This window comes from Pseudorca crassidens, chromosome 4 (assembly GCF_039906515.1).
Source record: "Pseudorca crassidens isolate mPseCra1 chromosome 4, mPseCra1.hap1, whole genome shotgun sequence".
Lineage (NCBI taxonomy): Eukaryota > Metazoa > Chordata > Mammalia > Artiodactyla > Delphinidae > Pseudorca > Pseudorca crassidens.
The window spans coordinates 142,682,347-142,707,407 of NC_090299.1; the positions used below are offsets into that span (position 1 = coordinate 142,682,347).

Consider the following 25,061-nt stretch of genomic DNA (forward strand, 5'->3'; position numbering starts at 1 on the left):
ATTTTATGAACCCGTGTGTCATCGATAGCATAACTTTCCTAAGAAGTAAAGGGTGTGTGTGTGTGTGTGTGTGTGTGTGTGTGTGTGTGTGTGTGTGTGTGTGTGTGTGTGTGTAACTGGGACTAGATCACAGTTAGAATGGAATAAAAGCTGAGAGACCTTTCCTCAGGGGCTTTACACATGAGCCCTCCCTCCTCTCTCTCCCTTCTGGAAATGGCTGGAGGTAAATACTTGGAATACAAGGGGGTTGTGTTTAGCTTGCTAAATCAAGTCCAATATAGACCAAATCTGAGTTTCAGGGTTTAGCTGACATTGTGATTTTAGAGTTGCTGGGTGGATTTAGGAAAGAGTGATTCTCAGTGTTGGGTGGAGGAAGCTTGCAAGGCCATGTAAGTAAGAGCTAGACCTGGAAAGGTGCTTGTAAGAAATAAATAAGAAAGTCATGGCTGGTTTCCATTCAAATAAGAATTACAGGAAGAGTCAGGAAGCCTGAGAAATTATTAAGTACAATGGCTGTATATTGTGGGAGTGTGAAAAGTGTAACAACCTTTTACTCAACTGGGCACCCAACTGATAAATCCATGTTGCACCACAGAAAACTTGGGGGAAAGAGACTGTTTCCGTATCTTCATTCACTAGTCATATTCAGGATATGTGCTGGGCTAAGCTTGCAGGAAACAGACCATTCTGAATCATGAAGGTGAGACTGGGGCATGCAGGTATTAACACTGTGTGAGGCAGTACCATTTCAAGCACAAAACAGCAATCGTTCTGCTCAGCCTGGAAATGAATTTAAAATAATTGGTTCTGTGAAGCTTTCCCAGTAAAACTCACTTTCATCTTATTCAGAGTTAAGCATTTCCAACTATCAAGAAAATCCTATAGCTACCTCAATTTGCACACTTATCACAGTTGGAGGAGAGAGATTATAATGTTAAGAAGGCAGAAGTTGGGCTTCCCTGGTGGCGCAGTGCTTGAGAGTGCCCCGGTCCGGGAAGATCCCACATGCCGCGGAGCGGCTGGGCCCGTGGGTCATGGTCACTGAGCATGCGCGTCCGGAGCCTGTGCTCCAAAACGGGAGAGGCCACAGCAGTGAGAGGCCCGCGTACCGCAAAAAAAAAAAAAGAAGGCAGAAGTTAAGAGACCTGCAGTCAGATCCTGGATTTGAATCCTCGTTCTCTCTGCTACTTCCTATCTGTATAATCTTCCACATTTATTTCAACCTCTGTATGTCTCAGTTTCTTCAACCACATTCTTAGGATCAGAATACTATCTATTTATTGTAAATACTGTGAGGACTGATTAAGATAACAGATGAAAAAGACTTAGTAGAGTATCTGGCACATAGTAAGTAATTAATAAATCTTAGCTGTTTCGTTATATGTGCTTCTCTCCAGTAAGATTCTTTGCACACCTTGAGGTATGAATATGCATATAAGATGGATAACCCATTACCAAGTCTATCATATAGTAAGTACTAAATAAATATTTGTTTAATGACTAAATGCGATTAGCTTGCCTTGAAATATGAATGTCAAAGACAAAAGCAAAGCACATATATTGTCTTTTATTACAGTTTTCACCTGTGTTTCCATGTTAATCACTAGAGAAGAGACTATTACAGTTTAATGTACTTTAAATGTCTGTCTTTTTTTTAATATTAGCACATCAGTGCCAATGCATATCTACACGTTTGAATACATACAGAAGCACATTCACAATTAAGTTGTCAAGTACTCATAATATAATTAGTTGCCAAACAGTAAAAATCTTATTAAAACAATAACTAAAAATAAATTATAGGCAGCAAAAAGGGAGGATAGATTACTCGTTTGAACTTCCTTTTATAGAGAATATCACAGATCCTTCTTTTAGACAATGAAATTATGTTGAGTCTGCTTAAATTGTATTAAACAATGTACAAAGGACAGCTATTGCTGTTATAAACCTTGATAAACATCTATTAGCATCAACATACCAAAAAAGACCATTTCTCCTGTTTACTAATTCTGCAATTTTTTTAGCCTATAAGAAAGACTTTTTCAAATTTAAAAACAAGTGGGCTTTTCTGAAAAAAACTGAAGTTAATAACTATGGATTATTCCGTTTTGAAACGTACTATAAAGTAGCACAAGGTTAATCACGTTGAAACAGGCAGGGAGAATACATGTCTTCAAGTTTTATGGCTATTTAGATAGTACCCATGTGAGTATTTTACTGTTGAAGACTATTTCTTTTGACATCTTATTTTATTTGTGTATCATGTGAGAAAATAATAATGTATAGAATAATGAAAACAGTTACCATTTATTGCTTTTTATACCAAGTAAATGAATTTGTAATAAATGTTTCACATGTATAATTCCATGTAATAGCCACAGAATCACTAGATGATACGCTCTTTTAAGACAGAATCATATCTGTCCGTTTTAACCACCACTGTCCCCAGAAATCAGCACTGAGCTTGAATATGGTTGATAATAAATACTATTTACGAAACAACTGGATGATTTTTACTTTGAAGTAGGTCCTTCCCAGAAAAATATTCTTAGTCCGCTAATGTTTTAGTGTTACTGAATGTACTGTGTTTGATCAAATCTACCCTTATTTGGCATGGTTATCTTCATTTACATAGACCATAGGGCTTCAGTGAGAGAATGCCTGAGAGATAACTTCACTTTATCATGTGTAGGAAACTGTAGAAGGATGGAAATCTGGCCTAAAATGTCTAAGAAAGTTATGACAAAAGTACTGTAATTAAAGGAAAAGCCTGTAAAAATCTGATTCTGATCCACATAAATTGAAGGTTGGAAAACATGACCATTACAAATCCCTTAGAATGCACAGTCAGCTCCTTTAGTATTATGACATCAGTTAATGAAACATAAAGAAATGGAGGATAAAGGAACATCTAGAAGCCAAAACTGCAAGGGGCAGATCAGACCTACCAGAACAGTCACCACACGTAGGACCACTCCACGCATGTTATTCTCCAGTTTCTTGTCAGTCAGGGACCCATTCAGCCCTGTGACAGGAGTCCAGCACCCAAGCTGAAAGATGAAATAGCTTGGTCACTTTTCTGCCTGAAGAACAGTGCAATCACCTATATATAGGCCTTTCAGAGAAATGTGGGATAAATCTTGGAGTCACTGATAACAGGAAGTGTCCTGTGCAGCTTTTCCTGTTTAATAGCAAATGAAGCAAGCAAAAATGCTATGCTATCTCCTGCTTTTAAATATCATCGTATGGCATATGACAGTATCCAACATGCTTTAGGGGACTCACTGAGGACATGTGACTTAATGAGGAGTTATAAATACACCAATAACTCAGTCCCAGTAACACACTAATTGGAAAAATAAGAGCACATATAATTCTAGCATAATGCCTGTTCTAATATACCAATTACTACACAAGTTAGATTTTTTTTTACAGTTTCAGTGGTTTTAATTAGATCTTACACTGCTTTTAACAGAACATAAAACTGTAAGATTTTTAATGTGGTTAGAGGGGTTACAGCTTTTACTTGAGGAAAAAAAATCATCTATATGGCTTTGTTGTTTTCAAGTATTCACAGTACATAAAACAATGTAATTTGCCTTTTTTGTCAGTGTTATCAATCTGTCTGGAAGACTTTGGCAGCAGCCGTTTCCTTAAAGTCTTGCAACGATTAACTGCTCTTTGCTCTCCAAAATACTGGTTTAATTTTACATTCTCACGTAGTTCTTATGTCTTGTAATATCCAAACCTGAGGACTACCAGTCTTAAAATTACTTCCTATAAATCACAATGGGATAAAAATGGGTGACTCTCAATTCAAAAGTAAGGAGGAAAGAGAGGTGCTATGACTTGGATTAGCAGATATCTGCCCAAGAAGCAAAGCTGCAAAGAGAATTTTGCAATGCACATCTTGGGAAGATACATCATACTATTAATCCTGATACCAGCTCCATGAGCCTTTACATTTGGGAACTTATTCCATACTTGCATGCTTTAAAAATGTAACAGACTTTTAGTCATATTCAAAGACTGTTTTGGTTAACTGAATGGTTTACAGGGGCACCTGGTTATTTGTGCTGCTTCCTCCGAAAGACTATTATTTCCTTGCATTGCGTTTTGTTGTGGCTTCTGAAGTCATTAACATACTGGCAAGTCTCCCTCACAAATAAACAATTTGGGTGCTTCCCATTAAAACCCAAGTTTCTCTTTGAGCTCCACAAATGGTATTTGAGAAAACTAAAATGTATACAATATATCTTAAGAGAAGTGGATGTCACAATGTAAACAAAAAGCCAGCATTTTTCTTATTAAAATAATTTGAAATTGACAAAATTCAACACCCATTTATGATAAAAACCCTGCAGAAAGTAGGCATAGAGGGAACTTTCCTCAACATAATAAAGGCCATATATGACAAACCCACAGCCAACATCGTCCTCAATGGTGAAAAACTGAAAGCATTTCCACTAAGATCAGGAACAAGACAAGGTTGCCCACTCTCACCACTCTTATTCAACATAGTTTTGGAAGTTTTAGCCACAGCAATCAGAGAAGAAAAGGAAATAAAAGGAATCCAAATCGGAAAAGAAGTAAAGCTGTCACTGTTTGCAGATGACATGATACTATACATACAGAATCCTAAAGATGCTACCAGAAAACTACTAGAGCTAATCAATGAATTTGGTAAAGTAGCAGGATACAAAATTAATGCACAGAAATCTCTGGCATTCCTATACACTAAGGATGAAAAATCTGAAAGTGAAATCAAGAAAACACTCCCATTTACCATTGCAACAAAAAGAATAAAATACCTAGGAATAAACCTACCTAAGGAGACAAAAGACCTGTATGCAGAAAATTATAAGACACTGATGAAAGAAATTAAAAATGATACAAATAGATTGAGAGATATACCATGTTCTTGGATTGGAAGAATCAACATTGTGAAAATGACTCTACTACCCAAAGCAATCTACAGATTCAATGCAATCCCTATGAAACTACCACTGGCATTTTTCACAGAACTAGAACAAAAGATCTCACAATTTGTATGGAAACACAAAAGACCCCGAATAGCCAAAGCAATCTTGAGAACGAAAAATGGAGCTGGAGGAATCAGGCTTCCTGACTTCATACTATACTACAAAGCTACAGTAATCAAGACAGTATGGTACTGGCACAAAAACAGAGACATGGATCAATGGAACAGGATAGAAAGCCCAGAGATAAACCCACGCACATATGGTCACCTTATCTTTGACAAAGGAGGCAGAAATGTACAGTGGAGAAAGGACAGCCTCTTCAATAAGTGGTGCTGGGAAAACTGGACAGCTACATGTAAAAGTATGAGATTAGATCACTCCCTAACACCATACACAAAAATAAGCTCAAAATGGATTAAAGACCTAAATGTAAGGCCAGAAACTATCAAACTCTTAGAGGAAAACATAGGCAGAACACTCTATGACATAAATCACAGCAAGATCCTTTTTGACCCACCTCCTAGAGAAATGGAAATAAAAACAAAAGTAAACAAATGGGACCTAATGAAACTTAAAAGCTTTTGTGCAGCAAAGGAAACCATAAAGAAGACCAAAAGACAACCCTCAGAATGGGAGAAAATATTTGCAAATGAAGCAACTGACAAAGGATTAATCTCCAAAATTTATAAGCAGCTCATGCAGCTTAATAACAAAAGAACAAACAACCCAATCCAAAAATGGGCAGAAGACCTAAATAGACATTTCTCCAAAGAAGATATACAGAGTGCCAACAAACACATGAAAGAATGCTCAACATCACTAATCATTAGAGAAATGCAAAACAAAACTACAATGAGGCATCACCTCACATCGGTCAGAATGGCCATCATCAAAAAATCTAGAAACAATAAATGCTGGAGAGGGTGTGGAGAAAAGGGAACCCTCTTACATTGTTGGTGGGAATGTAAATTGATACAGCCACTGTGGAGAACAGTATGGAGGTTCCTTAAAAAGCTACAAATAGAACTACCATATGACCCAGCAATCCCACTACTGGGCATATACCCTGAGAAAACCATAATTCAAAAAGAGTCATGTACCAAAATGTTCATTGCAGCTCTATTTACAATAGCCCAGAGATGGAAACAACCTAAGTGTCCATCATCGGATGAATGGATAAAGAAGATGTGGCACATATATACAATGGAATATTACTCAGCCATAAAAAGAGACGAAATTGAGCTATTTGTAATGAGGTGGATAGACCTAGAGTCTGTCATACAGAGTGAAGTAAGTCAGAAAGAGAGAGACAAATACCGTATGCTAATACATATATATGGAATTTAAGAAAAAAAAAATGTCATGAAAAACCTAGGGGTGAAACAGGAATAAAGACACAGACTTACTAGAGAATGGACTTGAGGCTATGGGGAGGGGGAAGGGTAAACGGTGACAAAGCAATAAAGAGGCATGGACATGTATACACTACCAAACGTAAGGTAGATAGCTAGTGGGAAGCAGCCGCATAGCACAGGGAGATCAGCTCGGTGCTTTGTGACCGCCTGGAGGGGTGGGATAGGGAGGGTGGGAGGGAGGGTGACGCAAGCGGGAAGAGATATGGGAACATATGTATATATATAACTGATTCATTTTGTTGTGAATCTGAAACTAACATACCATTGTAAAGCAATTATGCTCCAATAAAGATGTTTAAAAAAAAATAATAAATAATAATAATTTGAAAAAGGCTGCTAATTGTTGGTTTCAACTGCAAAAGCACATTAAATTCATACAGTGATGTGTCATTTTTAGTTACATAAAAGTCTAATTAGAACTTAGATCCAATTAGCAAATCCAAATGTGTTGAAAGTCTAGTTATCAGAGATATTGTAGACCTCTTGCCAAATTTAAAACCTTATGAAATTTCTTTTGAGCTTTTGTTCTCTTCTGAGGTCAACCGAAGTCTATCCTCAATTACATTTATTGACGTGCACTTTTTCTAATTACTTCTTCAAGGTTTTATTTCCCTAGACCAAATAATATTGGTGGAAAAAGAGATCTAAAACAAAGTGAAAAGCTAAATTTCCAATGTGCTATCCGTCTTTTACCATTATATTACTTAATTCTAAGTTAAATTAATAGCTTTTAGGACATGATCGTATTCATGACTAATACGTTTAACCTGCCGAAGTAAACACAGGGTTTTTTCTCCCTTGGAGTTGTTTTTTAAGTTTGGTGAACCTACTGTCAGTTTGCCTAAATATTGACAAATGACATCTGTTAGTGCCAGCCTGAACATAGCATTTTGGTGTATTGACTAGTCAAAATATTTACTACTGGAATACCAACAAAACCTGCTGACTAGTTTGTTTCAACAATGTTCTGGACAAACAGTTAAAAATATATAATTTCCAGCTTCTTCTTAATTATGTCTTCTTTTAAACATAACTAAATACAGTCAATGATTGACAAATTCTAGAGCATTCTAGTGTTTGGGGGTTTGAAATAACAGTAACGAAAAAGCATTTGGAGGAGGTAAGGAGGTGGTTGTATCTTATCTTCCGACCTGGGCAGTGACTTAAACTATAGTTTAAACTATACTAATATACTACAGTACTATTTGTACTATATATAGTGTTTCTTATCTCTCTCTCTCTTCTCTCCCCTTCCTCTCTCTTTTTTTTCTTTTTATTCACACTGATTTCTACCAGTGACCATGCATGGCCACGAACCCCATCCCTCCTTTTGGAGAACTGCTTTCTTTCTCCATCCCTAGACAAGCGTTCCAAATCATCCAAATTTTTTCATGACTCTGACTCTCTGGTTTAGCAATTGTTAACAGTTGGTCGTCTGACCCGAGCCAATAAAAGTCTTTCCTTGGAGGTTTATTTTTAATATCAAGTGTGTGCATGGTGGGCAGGTCAATAAGTTGATATGAAGTTTTTTTATTGTTTGGCCAGATTCTCTCATATATACTACAGGCCATATAATTTTCTCTTCCGCTTTATGAAGGTTTTTCACCTTTCTGTTTTCTTTCTTTTTTTTTGCCATCTGACTCACATGTCTTTTGATTATAGTACTTAGAAAGTTGAAAAGTTGTACCTGTTCTTAATAACAACAGTCTATATTTTAAGACTGGTAACTCCTTTTACTTAACTCAGGTATTCCTGCATATTCACCCACTCCAATACTTAATGTTATCTGAATGTTAGCTGTGGTCACCAAAAACTAGAGATGAAATTTTGATACAGAGATATTTCAGGATACAGATTCTCTGGAAAACTAGAAATAAAGTATATCCACTCATCACATATCAACATAGGTTGTAACAAAGAAATTATTTAAAAATTACAATAATATTCATTTCCTACATTGAATAGAACTTTTTTTTTTTACATTTTTTGGAATACTTTCTATGCGTCAGCCATGGTACTGAGCTTTTCATACATGATCTCATTTAAGACTCAAAATAACTTTATGAGATGGTGCTGTTATCAATATTACTTTATAAACATAAAAATTAAGGATTCAGTTAAGGTCACTTATTTACAAAGAGATGAAATTAGGATTTAAACTGATGTGCTTTTTTTTAACTTTTTATTTTATATTGGAGTATAGTTGATTAACAATGTTGTGTTAGTTTCAGGTGTACAACAAAGTGACTCAGCCATATATATACATGTAACTATTGCTTTTTAAAGTCCAGATTCAGTATTGTTAGTTGCCATACTGTTTCATAGCTTAAAAAATTCTTTTCATAAACACGATCTATTTAAGGAAGGTAGAGAAGATAGTATTCCTATTTTAATAGTCAAGGAAAATAAGCCTCGGTACTGTTAAGTGGCTGGCTCAATATAATAGTGAGTGAATTCATATTTTGGCAATAAAATTTAAAAGGCAAAATCATCACCATCAATGTCACTTTTATAAAAATTATTATAACACATACATAGTGCACAGTATGTGCTAATCATAAGACACCTTTGCATATATTAATTAATTTATTCTCAAAACCACCCAATGAGGAAGGTATCATTATTATCCTCATTATAAGGGAAAGGCTGATTATACACACCTTTTTGAAGGATTACTCAAGTTTTAAGACTCCTTAATTTCTGTTCATATCCAGTCACCTCCCTGAGATTCACTTCAAGCTATTTTGTTTGATTGCAAAAACTCCTTCCAATAATAAGCAAGAAAAATGAGTTAGGTTCACATAGATCTACACTGAGTTTGTATCTACAATGGGTCACAGTCCTTGCAGCATAGCAAGATTGACATGCATAGTGTTTGATAAGAACTAAAAGAATTTCACTCAGGTTCAAGTGTGAGACTTATCTAACAACTTCTCTGGTTTCATTGTTTGAAATGTCTTTAACTTGACTTTGCTCGTGTGGAGAAGGCTGTTTTTGTCTGATTGTGTTTCTGTTTTAGTTTTAAACAATGAGGCTAGAGACTAACAAAGATAATGCACACGAAATTTCATAATACTATCTATTCAGCTGAGCACTTTCTAAGTACAAATAATAAAAGTGGTCTCTGCAGCACATGAGATTTACAGAAAGTCACACTGCTGATAGCAAAACGAGATTCTCTGTCTTCCATGGTCTGGCAGTCTAGAGAAAATTTAAAAGGGATTAAAAAAATAATGACCAATTCAATTTCCTTTCAATTACAGAATATCTATTTCCTATAGTATTTTCTGGTTATTGCCTAAACTAATTTTAAAACCCTAAAATGCTTAAAGTTTTAATTATTTCCTTCATTGGAGCTTTAGCAATAATAACCCTGCAGCTTTCTGTTAAAATCAATGTAATATCTGTGTTCAGCAAACTGGTTGATGTATTTGCATGAGCACAGTAGCATGTTCCTAACATTATATACTGTGTCATTAGTAAATGACCAAGTTTTAGACATTTACTCTTTTCCCCTCAATGTTTTCACTTTTTATTTGCCCATGGGCTTTAAAGAATGACATTTGACTTGGGTTTTACATCACTATTTTTCAGGCAATGTTACAATGTCAAAAAGAGCTGAACTGTTTAATTTTACACTCAATAGTTTATAAGCTTTAATAACAGGAGTCAAGAGAGCTCTTAATTGAATACCAAACAGAATCCCCTACATGTACTAGACTGTATTCATATGGAACAAACCAAGCCTGGCTATAGTACCAAAGTTCCAACTTCAGGACACATAATGTCCACAGCACTGGGGCTATATGCTCCCAAGCACTATGTTTCCTTTATTTGCTTTCTCAGCCTTCAGAGGAAAAGACGGAACGACCACAGCATGACGAAGTAGCTGAAAGCTAGCCGTTTAGAAGTGCACAGCATTATTTGGTAGATATTACTTCTGTAATGGGATAGAAAGTGTAAGAAAAAAATACATATGCCAGGTTGGCTCAGATACATGTTTTATAGAGTTAAATCGGAATGGTTTTTTTCTTTGACATGTATAGAACACACTGTGTCAGTAATCCTTCCAATAATAATTTTCTTTATGGTATTTCCACCTGTAAAATAGGTTCAATTTGTTAGACTTGTTCCCCAGGGGATGAGTATTTCCTCCTAAGATTTTAATCCTACAGCTTGGTCATTACCATGAAGTAGAAGTCGTTCTTTCGATTAGAGTTTCCTTCAGGAGAAAATGAAAAGTCAGAAAAAAAAAAAATTACCTGATTCTACAGCTTATATCTCCCTGCATTGCTGCTGAAGACAAAACCTTCTGTACTATGTAACCATGTACATGTACAACAAGACAAACTTGTTAACTGATTTCCACAAATTAAGACTATAAACGGGAGAAGCTATATATCCATATCTATCTCTCTGTATATATATATGAAGAAATAGCTCAAAGGTGTTTATGGTGCTATAATAACCACTCAGTTATCAACTGGTATCTGACTGGTTTAATAATACTCTGCCATTATTATATGTTTTCACTTTGTTTATAATTCTTAGTGTAAAATTACTATTACACTATATTTAGAGAAAATACAGCATAGTGGTTAAGATCAGGAACTCCAGAATCAGACTGCTTATGTTCAAGGACCTGCTCTGACACTTGCTGGGTGTGGCCACTGGGCCTCTGTTTCCTCTCAAATGCGAAGAGTAAAAATGGCTTCCTCGGGCTTCCCTGGTGGCGCAGTGGTTGAGAGTCTGCCTGCCGAAGCAGGGGACACGGGTTCGTGCCCCGGTCCGGGAAGATCCCACATGCCGCAGAGCGGCTGGGCCCGTGAGCCATGGCCGCTGAGCCTGCGCGTCCAGACCCTGTGCTCCGCAACGGGAGAGGCCACAGCAGTGAGAGGCCCGTGTACCACCCCCGCCAAAAAAAAAAAAAAAAGGCTTCCTCATACGGACTGGTGGGACTGTTAACTGACTTAATATATGTCAAGTGTTTAGCAGTGTTCTTGGCACATAAAAACTAAAGAAGTGTTCATTATTATTATTCCTATATAATCAGCATTTTGTTGTTGTTGTTCCTTTCTCAGCCTCATCATCTGGAGTCACTAGTCTTAGTGATGAAACATACTTCTAAAGCTAAACATACTTCTCAACTTTGGCTGCATATTAGAATAACCGGAGAGCTTTATAAAATTCTGATGCCCTGCCTAATCCCAGAACAATTAAATCAGAATCTCCACTGCCCTAAGACATGCCCTAACACCCAGCAAACGCAATCTCATAGAATGGCTACTTAACCTTATCAGATAAAGGCATTCTTTTTACTGGCTTCCTTTGCAAAAGCTAACTAGGGACACTTTCTCAAATAAACTCTTTTATTTTTCTTGTTTTAAGTAGGATAGGAGACTATAAACTCTGTGAAGCTGAATAATTCTTACCTTGTCTATTGTTGTAGCCGTAGTCCTTATCATAGCATTGGTGTACTGGTACATGATAGGTCCTAATAGATATCTGATAAACGAATGCATACATTGAAACTCTTGCTGTCCTCTTTATTCTTCTATCTTTTTGGCTAGTCTCTAGTTTAAGCTGAATAAAAAACAAAATATCCCCAACCTGATATTGTGTCCTACTGTAATACTCTACCCCTGACAATTTTTGTGCTGCTTCAGGATGACTCCTGTCACTAAAATTCAATTAGCTCTCCTTTTCTTTCTGATCAGAATTTTATTCCTAATAATATTTTAGCATTTAATGATTACAATCTGATAAAAGTTGCTCGATTTCTTCTCTTTCATTCCATGCTACCTTGAGATGTTTTAAAGGGACCTTCATTTTAAAATCACATTAGAATTCTCAGTCTTTCCTATCTCCTCATCTTAATTATCTGTAGGTGCCCACTGCCTATTACAATTATTTTATACAACTAAAATAATTATTTTTCTAAAACTTACAAGGTTTAATGTAAAGCTATTGCACTTTAGATTTTTGTTCCCAAACAACTGAAAATCTCATGCTCAGGTGTCTCCTTATATTCTATCTCTTCAACATCTCTGCTTAGGTATCTCAAAGGCACCTCCAATATCATAAGATTAAGCTCACAATCTACCCCTTAGCATCCATGCGGTTCTACTAGCCAGAAACCAAGAAGTCAGTCTTGCCATCTCTCATATTTAATCAACTGCCAGTATGCCAATTTCAACTCCTTAAAAAAAACCCTCTCAAATCCACTTCACAGCATCTCCCTGCCACCATCATAGTCCAAGCTAACTTCATAGCTTCTCTTTTACAATCTTTACACTGCAAACATAAACATACAGGTAGATATGATGTCCTCTGCCTAAGTTCTTCCCATAGTTATCTATTTTTCTCCAGATAAAGACCAGACTTCTAATGTGGCCAACCAAAACCTGTGTGATGTGTCACATGTTACAGTCAGTCTCAGGTCCTATCACATTTCCTCTCATTCTTTGGACTCCAACCACACTAGTCTTCCCTCAGTTTCGCGAGTTAGGCATAATTCTCCTGCCTTAAGGATTTAAACTGTTTCTGAAGCATAGAAGTATAAAAGAACCACTTGGGGAGTTAAAAAACATCCCAATGCGAAAGCCATATGCCATGCCAATTAAATCAGACTTTCTGGGCATGTGATCCAGGTATCAGTATTTTATTTTTCAGGTTCAGGTATCAGTATTTTTTAAAGTTTCCAAGACGATTCCAAAGTTTAGCCAAACGTGAGAACCAATAATTTTGAATATACAGTCTTCATTGATTGGAATAATCTTAGGAACCTGACATTCTTCAAGGAATTACTGAATTCACTCTTACTCATCCTTTAGATCTCAATGTAAACATCTATAGCTTGGGGTAAACCTTCCCTGACAACCTGACCCACCCCCAAGCTAGTTCATGTCACTCCAGTACAGCATCATGTTCCTCTCTTTACAGTAATATCACAGTTAAATTTTTTAATCTGTATTTTTTATGATTAACATTTATTGTACCAATTATCTGTAAGTTTCCATGGAGTCAGGAAAGATTGCTGTTTTGTATCCTCCACTTTATTAAATACATAATTCCTGGGACAAAGGGGGACTTCAAATTTTTTTGAGTACTAAACAAATTTAGATGATTTTCTTTCTTTTTTTTTTTTTTTGCGGTACGCAGGCCTCTCACTGTTATGGCCTCTCCCGTTGCGGAGCACAGGCTCCGGACGCGCAGGCTCAGTGGCCATGGCTCACGGGCCCAGCCGTTCCGCGGCATGTGGGATCTTCCCGGACCGGGGAATGAATCCGTGTCCCCTGCATCGGCAGGCGGACTCTCAACCACTGCGCCACCAGGGAAGCCCAATTTAGATGATTTTTAAACAAGAAACTTAATAAAGGGAGGAGCTTCAAGATGGCGGAAAAGTAGGACACGGAGATCACCTTCCTCCCCACAAATACATCAGAAATACATCTACACGTGGAACAACTCCTACAGAACACCTACTGAACGCTGGCAGAAGCCCTCAGACCTCCCAAAAGGCAAGAAAGTACCCACGTACCTGGGCAGGGCAAAAGAAAAAAGAAAAAACAGAGACAAAAGGATAGGGACAGGCCTTCGCCAGTAGGAGGGAGCTGTGAAGGAGGAAAGCTTTCCACACACTAGGAGCCCCTTGGCGGGCGGAGACTGCGGGTGGCGGGGCGGAGCGGGGCGGGGCGGGGCGGGGCGGGGCGGGGCGGGGGGGGGGGCTTCGGAGCCACAGAGGAGAGCGCAGCAACAGGGGTGCAGAGGCCAAAGCGGGGAGATTCCCGCACAGAGGATCGGTGCCGACCTGCACTCACCAGCTCGAGAGGCTTGTCTGCTCACCTGCCGGGGCGGGCGGGGCTGGGAGCTGAGGCTCAGGTTTCGGGCTTCGGAGGTCGGATCCCAGGGAGAGGACTGGGGTTGGCGGTGTGAACACAGCCTGCAGGGGGTTAGTGCGCCACAGCTAGTTGGGAAGCGGTCCGGGAAAAACTCTGGAGCTGTCGAAGAGGCGAGAAACTTTCTTCCCTCTTTGTTTCCTGGTGCGCGAGGAGAGGGAATTCAGAGCCCAGCTTAAAGGAGCTCCAGAGATGGCGCGAGCCGCGGCTATCAGCACGGACCCCAGAGATAGGCAGGAGACGCTAAGGCTGCTGCTGCCGCCACCAAGAAGCCTGTGTGCGAGCACAGGTCACTATCCACACCCTCCCTTCTGGGGAGCCTGTGCAGCCGGCCACTGCCAGGGTCCCGTGATCCAGGGACAACTTCCCCCAGAGAACGCACAGCGCGCCTCGGGCTGGTGCAACGTCACGCCGGCCTCTGACGCCGCAGGCCCGCCCCGCACGCAGTGCCCCTCCCTCCCCCAGGCCTGAGTGAGCCAGAGCCCCCGAAGCAGCTGCTCCTTTAACCCCATCCTGTCTGAGCGAAGAACAGACGCCCTCCGGCAACCTACACGCAGAGGCGGGGCCAAATCCAAAGCTGAGCCCCTGGGAGCTGTGAGAACAAAGAAGAGAAAGGGAAATCTCTCACGGCAGCCTCAGAAGCAGCGGATTAAAGCTCCACAATCAACTTGATGTACCCTGCCTGTGTGGAATACCTGAAAAGACAACGAATCATCCCAAATTGAGGAAGTGGACTTTGGGAGCAAGATATATTATATTTTCCCCTTTTCTTCATATTGTGAGTGTGTATCTGTATGCTCCTGTGTGTGATTTTGTCTGTATAGCTTTGCTTTTACCATTTGTCCTAGGGTTCTGGTTTTTTTAATTACTTAATTTTTTTTTTTTTCTTGAGCTTCCCTGATGGCGCAGTGGTTGAGAGTGCACCTGCGGATGCAGGGGACACGGGTTCGTGCCCCAGTCCCGGAAGATCCCACATGCTGCGGAGCGGCTGGGCCCGTGAGCCATGGCCACTGAGCCTGCACGTCCGGAGGCTGTGCTCCGCAACGGGAGAGGCCACAACAGTGACAGGCCCGTGTACCGCAAAAAAAAAAAATTTCTTAATAATAATTTTTTATTTTAATAACATTATTTTATTTTACTTTATTTCATTTTATCTTCTTTTTTCTTTCTTTCTTTTTTTCCTCCCTTTTATTCTGAGCTGTGTGGAGGACAGGCTCTTGGTGCTCCAGCCAGGCATCAGGGCTGTGCCACTGAGGTGGGAGAGCCAACTTCAGGACATTGGTCCACCAAAGACCTTCCAGCACCACATAATATCAAATGGCGAAAATCTCTCAGAGATCTCCATCGCAGTGCCAAAACCCAGCTCCACTCACCAACCAGCAAGCTATAGTGCTGGACACACTATGCCAAACAACTAGCAACACAGGAACACAACCCCACCCATTAGCAGAGAGGCTGCCTAAAATCATAATAAGGTCACAGACACACCAAAACACAACACCAGATGCGATCCTGCCCACCAGAAAGACAAGATCCAGCCCCATCCACCAGAACACAGGCACTAGGCCCCTCCAGCAAGAAGCTTACACAAGACACTGAACCAACCTTAGCCACTGGGGGAAGACACCAAAAACTATTGGAACTATGACACTGCAGCCTGTGAAAAGGAGACTCCAAACACAGTAAGTTAAGCAAAATGAGAAAACAGAGAAATACAGCAGATGAAGGAGCAAGGTAAAAGCCCACCAGACCAAAAAAATGAAGAGGAAATAGTCAGTCTACCTGAAAAAGAATTCAGAGTAATGATAGTAAATGTGATCCAAAATCTTGAAAATAGAATGGAGAAAATATAAGAAACGTTTAACAAGGACCTAGAAGAACTAAAGAGCAAACAAACAATAATGAGCAACACAATAAATGAAATTCAAAATTTGCTACAAGAAATCAATAGCAGGATAATTGACACAGAAGAACCGATAAGTGACCTGGAAGATAAAATAGTGGAAATAACTACTGCAAAGCAGAATAAAGAAAAAAGAATGAAAAAAATTGAAGACAGTCTCAGAGACCTCTGGGACAACATTAAACACACCAACATTCGAATTATAGGGGTCCCAGAAGAAGAAGAGAAAAAGAAAGGGACTGAGAAAATATTTGAAGAGATTATAGTTGAAAACTTCCCTAATATGGGAAAGGAAATAGTTAATCAAGTCCAGGAAGCACAGAGAGTCCCAAACAGGATAAATCCAAGGAGAAACACACCAAGACACATATTAATCAAATTATTAAAAATTAAATACAAAGAACAAATATTAAAAGCAAGGGAAAAACAACAAATAACACACAAGGGAATCCCCATAAGGTTAACAGCTGATCTTTCAGCAGAAACTCTGCAAGCCAGAAGGGACTGGCAGGACATATTTAAAGTGATGAAGGAGAAAACTCTACAACCAAGATTACTCTACCCAGCAAGGATCTCATTCAGATTTGATGGAGAAATTAAAACCTTTACAGACAAGCAAAAGCTGAGACAGTTCAGCACAACCAAACCAGCTTTACAACAAATGCTAAAGGAACTTCTCTAGGCAGGAAACAGAAGAGAAGGAAATGACCTACAATAACAAACCCAAAACAATTAAGAAAATGCTAATAGAAACATATATATTGATAATTACCTTAAATGTAAATGGATTAAATGCTCCAACCAAAAGACATAGACTGGCTGAATGGATACAAAAACAAGACCCATATATATGCTGTCTACAAGAGACCCACTTGAGACCTAGGGACACATACAGACTGAAAGTGAAGGGATGGAAAAAGATATTCCATGCAAATGGAAATCAAAAGAAAGCTGAAATAGAAATTCTTATATCAGACAAAATAGACTTTAAAACAAAGACTATTAAAAGAGACAAAGAAGGACACTACATAATGATCAAGGGATCAATCCAAAAAGAAGATATAACAATTGTAAATATTTATGCACCCAATAGGAGCACCTCAATACATAAGGCAAATGCTAGCAGCCATAAAAGGGGAAATCGACAGTAACACATTCATAGTAGGGGACTTTAACACCCCACTTTCACCAATGGACCGATCATCCAAAATGAAAATCAATAACGAAACACAAGCTTTAAATGATACATTAAACAAGATGGACTTAATTGATATTTAGAGGACACTCCATCCAAAAACATCAGTATACACTTTCTTCTCAAGTGCTCATGGAACATTCTCCAGGATAGATCATATCTTGGGTCACAAATCAAGCCTTGGTAAATTTAAGAAAATTGAAATTGTATCAAGTATCTTTTCCAACAACAATGCTATGAGACTAGATATCAATTACAGAAAAAGATCTGTAAAAAATACAAACACATGGAGGCTAAACAACACACTACTTAATAACCAAGAGATCACTGAAGAAATCAAAGAGGAAATTAAAAACTACCTAGAAACAAATTACAATGAAAACATGACAACCCAAAACCTATGGGATGCAGCAAAAGCAGTTCTAAGAGGGAAGTTTATGGCAATACAATCCTACCTTAAGAAACAAGAAACATCTCAAATAAACAACCTAACCTTATACCTAAAGCAATTAGAGAAAGAACAAAAAAATCCCAAAGTTAGCAGAAGGAAAGAAATCATAAAGATCAGATCAGAAATAAATGAAAAAGAAATGAAGGAAACGATAGTAAAGATCAATAAAACTAAAAGCTGGTTCTTTGAGAAGATAAAATTGATAAACCATTAGCCAGACTTACGAAGAAAAAAAGGGAGAAGAGTCAAATCAACAGAATTAGAAATGAAAAAGGATAAGTAACAACTGACACTGCAGAAATACAAAGGATCATGAGAGATTACTACAAGTAACTATATGCCAATAAAATGGACAATCTGGAAGAAATGGACAAATTCTTAGAAATGCACAACCTTCTGAGACTGAACCAGGAAGAAATAGAAAATATGAACAGACCAATCACAAGCACTGAAATTGAAACTGTGATTAAAAATCTTCCAACAAAAGCCCAGGACCAGATGGCTTCACAGGTGAATTCTATCAAACATGTAGAGAAGAGCTAACACCTATCCTTCTCAAACTCTTCCAAAATATAGCAGAGGGAGGAACACTCCCAAACGCATTCTGTGAGGCCACCATCACTGATACCGAAACCAGACAAAGATGTCACAAAGAAAGAAAACTACAGGCCAATATCACACTGAAGAACATAGATGCAAAAATTCTCAACAAAATACTAGCAAACAGAATCCAACAGCACATTAAATGGATCATACACCACGATCAAGTGGGGTTTATTCCAGGAATGCAAGGATTCTTCAATATACACAAATCAATCAATGTGATACACCATATTAACAAATTGAAGGAGAAAAACCATATGATCATCTCAATAGATGCAGAGAAAGCTTTCGACAAAATTCAACACCGACTTATGATAAGAACCCTCCAGAAAGTAGGCATAGAGGGAACTTTCCTCAATATAATAAAGGCCATATATGAGAAACCCACAGCCAACATTATCCTCAATGGTGAAAAACTGAAACCATTTCCACTAAGATCTGGAAAAGACAAGGTTGCCCACTCTCAGCACTATTATTCAACATAGTTTTGGAAGTTTTAGTCACAGCAATCAGAGAAGAAGAAGAAATAAAAGGAATACAAATTGGAAAAGAAAAAGTAAAGGTGTCACTGTTTGCAGATGACATGATACTATACATAGAGAATCCTAAAGATGCCACCAGAAAACTACTAGAGCTAATCAATGAATTTGGTAAAGTAGCAGGATTCAAAATTAATGCACAGAAATCTCTTGCGTTCCTATACACTAATGTTGAAAAATCAGAAAGAGAAATTAAGGAAACACTCCCATTTACCATTGCAACAAAAAGAATAAAATACCTAGGAATAAACCTACCTAGGGAGACAAAAGACCTGTATGCAGAAAATTATAAGATACTGATGAAAGAAATTAAAGATGATACAAATAGATTGAGAGATATACCTTGTTCTTGGATTGGAAGAATCAACATTGTGAAAATGTCTCTACTACCCAAAGCAATCTACAGATTCAATGCAATCCCTATCAAACTACCACTGGCATTTTTCACAGAATTAGAACAAAAATGTCACAATGTGTATGGAAACACAAAAGACCCTGAATAGCGAAAGCAATATTGAGAAAGAAAAACAGAGCTGGAGGAATCAGGCTCCCTGACTTCAGACTATACTATAAAGCTATAGTAATCAAGACAGTATGGTACTTGCACAGAAACACAAATATAGATCAATGGAACTGGATAGAAAGTCCAGAGATAAACCCACACACATATGGTCACCTTATCTTTGATACAGAAGGCAAGAACATACAGTGGAGAAAAGACAGCCTCTTCAATAGTGGTGCTGGAATAACTGGACAGCTACTTGTAAAAGAATGAAATTAGAACACTCCCCAACACCATACACAAAAATAAACTCAAAATGGATCAAAGACCCATATGTAAGGCCAGACACCATCAAAATCCTAAAGGAAAACATAGGCAGAACACTCTATGACATAAATCACAGCAAGATCCTTTTTGACCCACCTCCTAGAGAACTAGAAATAAAAACAAAAATAAACAAATGGGACCTAATGAAAGTTAAGAGCTTTTGCACAGCAAAGGAAACCATAAACAAGATGAAAAGACAACCCTCAGAATGGGAGAAAGTATTTGCAAATGAAGCAACTGACAAAGGATTAATCTCCAAAATTTACAAGCAGCTCATGCAGCTCAATATTAAAAAAACAAACAACCCAATTCAAAAATGGGCAGAAAACCTTAGGAGACATTTCTTCAATGAAGATATACAGATTGCCAACAGACACATGAAAGAATGCTCAACATCATTAATCATTAGAGAAATGCAAACCAAAACGACAATGAGATATCATCTCACAGCAGTCAGAATGGCCATCATCAAAAAATCTACAAACAATAAATGCTGGAGAGGGTGTGGAGAAGAGGGAACCCTATTGCACTGTTGGTGGGAATGTAAATTGATACAGCCACTATGGAGAACAGTAAGGAGGTTCCTTAAAAAATTAAAAATAGAACTACCATAGGACCCAGCAATACCACTACTGGGCACATACCCTGAGAAAACCATAATTCAAAAAGAGTCATGTACCACAATATTCATTGCAGCTCTATTTATAATAGCCAGGACATGGAAGCAACCGAAGTGTCCATCAACAGATGAATGGATAAAGAAGATGTGGCACATATATACAATGGAATATTACTCAGCCATAAAAAGAAATGAAAGTGAATTATTTGTAGTGAGGTGGATGGACCTAGAGACTGTCCTACAGAGTGAAGTAAGTCAGAAAGAGAAAAATACCATATGCTAACACATATATATGGAATCTAAAAAAAAAAAAAAAATGGTCATGAAGAACCTAGGGGCAAGACGGGAATAAAGATGCAGGCCTAGTAGAGAATGGACTTGAGGACACGGGGAGGAGGAAGGGTAAGCTGGGACAAAGTGAGAGAGTGGCATGGACATATATACACTACCAAACGTAAAATAGATAGCTAGTGGGAAGCAGCCGCATCCTAGAGGGGTGGGATAGGGAGGGGGGGAGGGAGACGCAAGAGAGAAGAGATATGGGGACATATGTATATGTATAACTGATTCACTTTGTTATAAAGCAGAAAGTAACACACCATTGTAAAGCAATTATACTCCAATAAAGATGTTTTTTAAAAAAAGAAACATCTTACAGTAATCATTTACTGTTTCTTAAATGATGCCTTAAATGAGGATCTCAATTATATAGCCAAGACACTGTGCTGCCAGCTAATAACTGAGTTTTTTTTTTTTTTTTTTTAAATTTGGAATGAGGAGGATTTGCAACACTCATTCTTCCTGGGTACAGATGGGTGAGCTCTGCATAATAAAGATCAAGGAATGCTTTTCAAAAGCCTTCAATATGAGGAATGATGATCTTACCTAACTCTGTAGAGAACAGAATAAGTGGTCATATTAGAGCTATAATCTGAACAATTATATAACAACAAGAACAACAGTAGCAATAATAAGAGTAATATGTTACCTATGATAGGTGCTTCTTATATTCCAGGTCTCCTTTTAAGGCATGTATGTATTCTATCTCATTAGAGAGAGAACCACAAAATACCCATGGAATAGAAACTGTTGGAACTTTCAGGGATGAAACAGAGTCCATTTAGGAGAAAGCCCTCTTAAGAACAGAGGTCCTCTTGAGAAGTCCAGCCCCTGGCTAAAAACCTATGTATGATTTTTAGGCAATTACAAAGGCTTTACCTGACAGGCCTGCTGAAGGGAATTGCAGTCAAGAACTCAGACCCCTTTTTTCTTTTATGTAATATCTGCGTTGTTAGCCCAGGAGCCTCCATTCAGAAGCTTCGCTATCAGAGCCCTGGGCTCCGAGAACATCCTGCCAAGAACATCCTATTCACAGAAAGGGGTAACCTTGAGGACGCTTTATTTCATTCTAACTTAACACTCAATACTTTTCCATTCGTAGCCCTTCCTTTCTTCCTTCCCCTCCACTCCCCACTCAGGTCCATAAAACTTCAGGAGCCTTTTGATCGGGGTTCCTCTAGCACCAACACAGTTCTCTGCACCACATCTGTGCTGATACACTTGACTCTCGCCTGCTGCTGTTCTGTAGGGAAAAACTGAACATTACATAAGCCAGGACTTTTTTTTTTATAGACTTGCTTTTCCTATGGCGTGGTGAATAAAGCCTTAATTCTTACTTTCATTTTACTTGCTGTCTTTTTTTTTTTTTTAAAAAAACATCTTTATTGGAGTATAATTGCTTTACAATGGTGTGTTAGTTTCTGCTTTATAACAAAGTGAATCAGCTATACATATACATACATCCTCATCTCTCCTCCCTCTTGCATCTCCCTCCCACCCTCCCTATCCCACCCAACTAGGTGGTCACAAAGCACCGAGCTGATCTCCCTGTGCTCTGTGGCTGCTTCCCACTAGCTATTTTACATTTGGTAGTGTATATATTTGACTTGCTGTCTTCATCAGCTACTCCCACACTGTGGCAGTGCAACTCTCCCCAGCTCAGCTCTTGACATCTCTCATTTTATAATGGCAGATCACATCTACTGAAGACTTCCTGTAAGACAAGCATTGTGCCAAATCTCAGATACCACTTAACTTACGGTTTTGCTGTAATCTTACCATGTAGCTACTATAATTATCCTAATTTTAATAGGTGAGAAAATTGAGATTGGAGAGCTTAATTGACCTGTTCCCAGTCATTCAGCTAAGAAGTGAAATAGCCAACATTTGAACTCAGGCAGTTTAGCCCCAGAAACAACTAGGTCTATCTGACCTCAATCAATAAGATACTTTTCAAAGAAGGATACAAAAAGGGGCATATTAACAGTCCTAATGGGTTTTAAGTGCTCATTTCCCCAGTTTAGCTCTATTCATGTTTTGGAGTCTTTGTTGAGAAACTGAAATTTCCTTATAACAAAACTCCCTTTTTTGTTTCAACTATTCAGTTTGGGTTTCTGTCACATGGACCAATAGATTTATAACTAAAATGCATGGACACTGTGTTATGTTGTATGAATACATTCTATAACTAAGTCAATGTAGGGAAAGAAAGATGTTTTTGAAAGAACAGGCAAACAATGAAAAACACTGGACTGGGTGTTTGAAGGTTTTACTCCAAGTAAGAATCAGACTTTTTGAATCTTAGTGTTTTCATCTGAAAGTGAAATGATTTCTTAATGTAAATGAATTCCAAACTCTTTTCTCACAATTCACAACTTGTTAGTGATTGGGTCTATTTTGTGGATAGTTTCTTGTAGTATGAGCAAATCAACTTAAAAATATATATAAAATCAAATAAAGATCATTGTTATTGACAAAGGGGAAACTCATGGAATCATTTATATCCCCCCTATTAAACTGCAAGTCCCACAAAGGCAAAGATCTTAACCTGTTTTATTTACTGATGCATACCTAGCACCTATACGGTTCACACACAACAAATATTTGTTGAATGCATGAATGGGTCTTATTTTTCTCAAAGAATAAATTAAATTTCAGTGCCTCGAGGGTTTTGTGGCATGCAAGTTTTATCTCAAGGCAAGGGATAAATCAGCTGATCTCATAAAATCCTGTCTAGCTTTGTGATTCTACGACTGTTTAATATGACTGGATATATACCAACTGTCATTCCTGTGATGGACAAGAGATGATTTCTCATTCAAATTTTCCAAATAACTCTCACTATGAGCAGTACAATCAGCCACTGCAATCAGTTTATCTGATGCTAATGCTGACATGACACTTTTGTCTAGGTCACTGTGTAATTCTTCCTTTCCAGCTCCCTCTTTATCAGATCTGCTTATGCTCAAAATGAGGATCCAGTGCTTGGATTTCATGGGTAACTGTGAATCATCAAATGATTGATTATGTCTCTGAGCATTATGACTAGCTTTGAATACAATTTTTATTTCATGGTAAAATATTGCAAACATTTAAGCAATTGAGACTTCCATAAATCAGGCATAGTTTAAAATGCTAGCATACTTCAAAAAGAGTTGATACTACTTTGTGGATTTATGTGTTTTTCTAATTACTCTTTTAAAATTAATATTCCTAAATATGATTCCCCATATACACTTCCATTGGCAATCATTAGCTATAACCACATATATATAATAAACATGGGAAAATGCAGGGGTATTTGGAAAAGGTTAGCACTAACTAATCAAAATATTCTGCAAGAGATTTAGCAATAAACAATCTAGTGGATGCTAATACAACACTGTAAATAGTTTAAGCACATTATTCTCCTATCATTCAACATTTGTAATCAGGAAGACACTTATTTATTAAAAACCTGCTGTGCTGGTGTTATGGGGTACAGGGAAACATAGAACATCATCTATCTCCTCAAAGAGTTTGTGATCTTTTTGACATGACAAAGCAACAAAATTTTAAAAAAGGAAAAAAGTACAACAAATTCCACTAGGTAGTATATTTGTAATTCCCAAAAGACTGATATAAATTATAAGTGCTCAGTATTTAATGATGGGAGGTAATCTGTGAGAAAGGATTAGATTTCATCAAAGAAAATGATTAGAAAAAGCAGAGCTTTGTATAATAGTTTGTCTGCAAGACAGGCACAAATAATTCCTCCTATGCCTGTGCGTGTATAACAATTCTTTCATCAAGAGATACAGTCCATTCCCTTCTCCTTGACTCTGGGTTTGCTCTCTGACTTGCTTTCATCTATAGAATGAGGCAGAAGGGATGGTACATGATTCTGGGCCTGGGCCTTAAGAGATCTTGCAGCTTTTCTTTTCTTATTTTTGGAAGCCAATAATCAAGTTTTTAAAAAAGGCTGGGCTAGAATACTTAATAATGAGAGACTATGTGGAAAGAAAAAGAAGCCACATGGAAGAGAACTAAGGGACCCCAGCCAACAGCTGGCACCATAGCCCCAGACATGTGAGTGATGCCATCTTGGATCCTCTGCCCCAGTTGAGCTATACTAGTCAACACCATGTGGAGCAGAGCTGATCCATCCCCACTGAGCCCAGGCTGAATAACACACCCACGGAATACTTAGAAATAAAATAGCTTTTGTTTCAAGCCAATAATATTGAGGCTGTTTCGTTATTCAGTAATAAGTAATTGAAACCCATGGTTTATGGACAGTCAGTGGTTG

At 38.1% G+C, this 25,061-nt stretch overlaps 1 protein-coding gene across 3 annotated transcripts in view; it reads right to left on the reverse strand.

The window, feature by feature from the left end:
- The window catches only part of GRID2 (glutamate ionotropic receptor delta type subunit 2), a 1,388,195-nt gene that overhangs the window by 365,322 nt on the left and 997,812 nt on the right, over positions 1–25,061 (reverse strand). For 2 of the 3 annotated variants that reach the window (XM_067736951.1, XM_067736949.1), the window contains exon 9: positions 2,949–3,050. The exons of the other annotated variant lie outside the window; for it this stretch is intronic. In XM_067736951.1, coding sequence (XP_067593052.1) covers positions 2,949–3,050 — 102 coding nt within the window. The remainder of the gene's footprint in view (positions 1–2,948; positions 3,051–25,061) is intronic. 3 annotated transcript variants of the gene reach the window in all.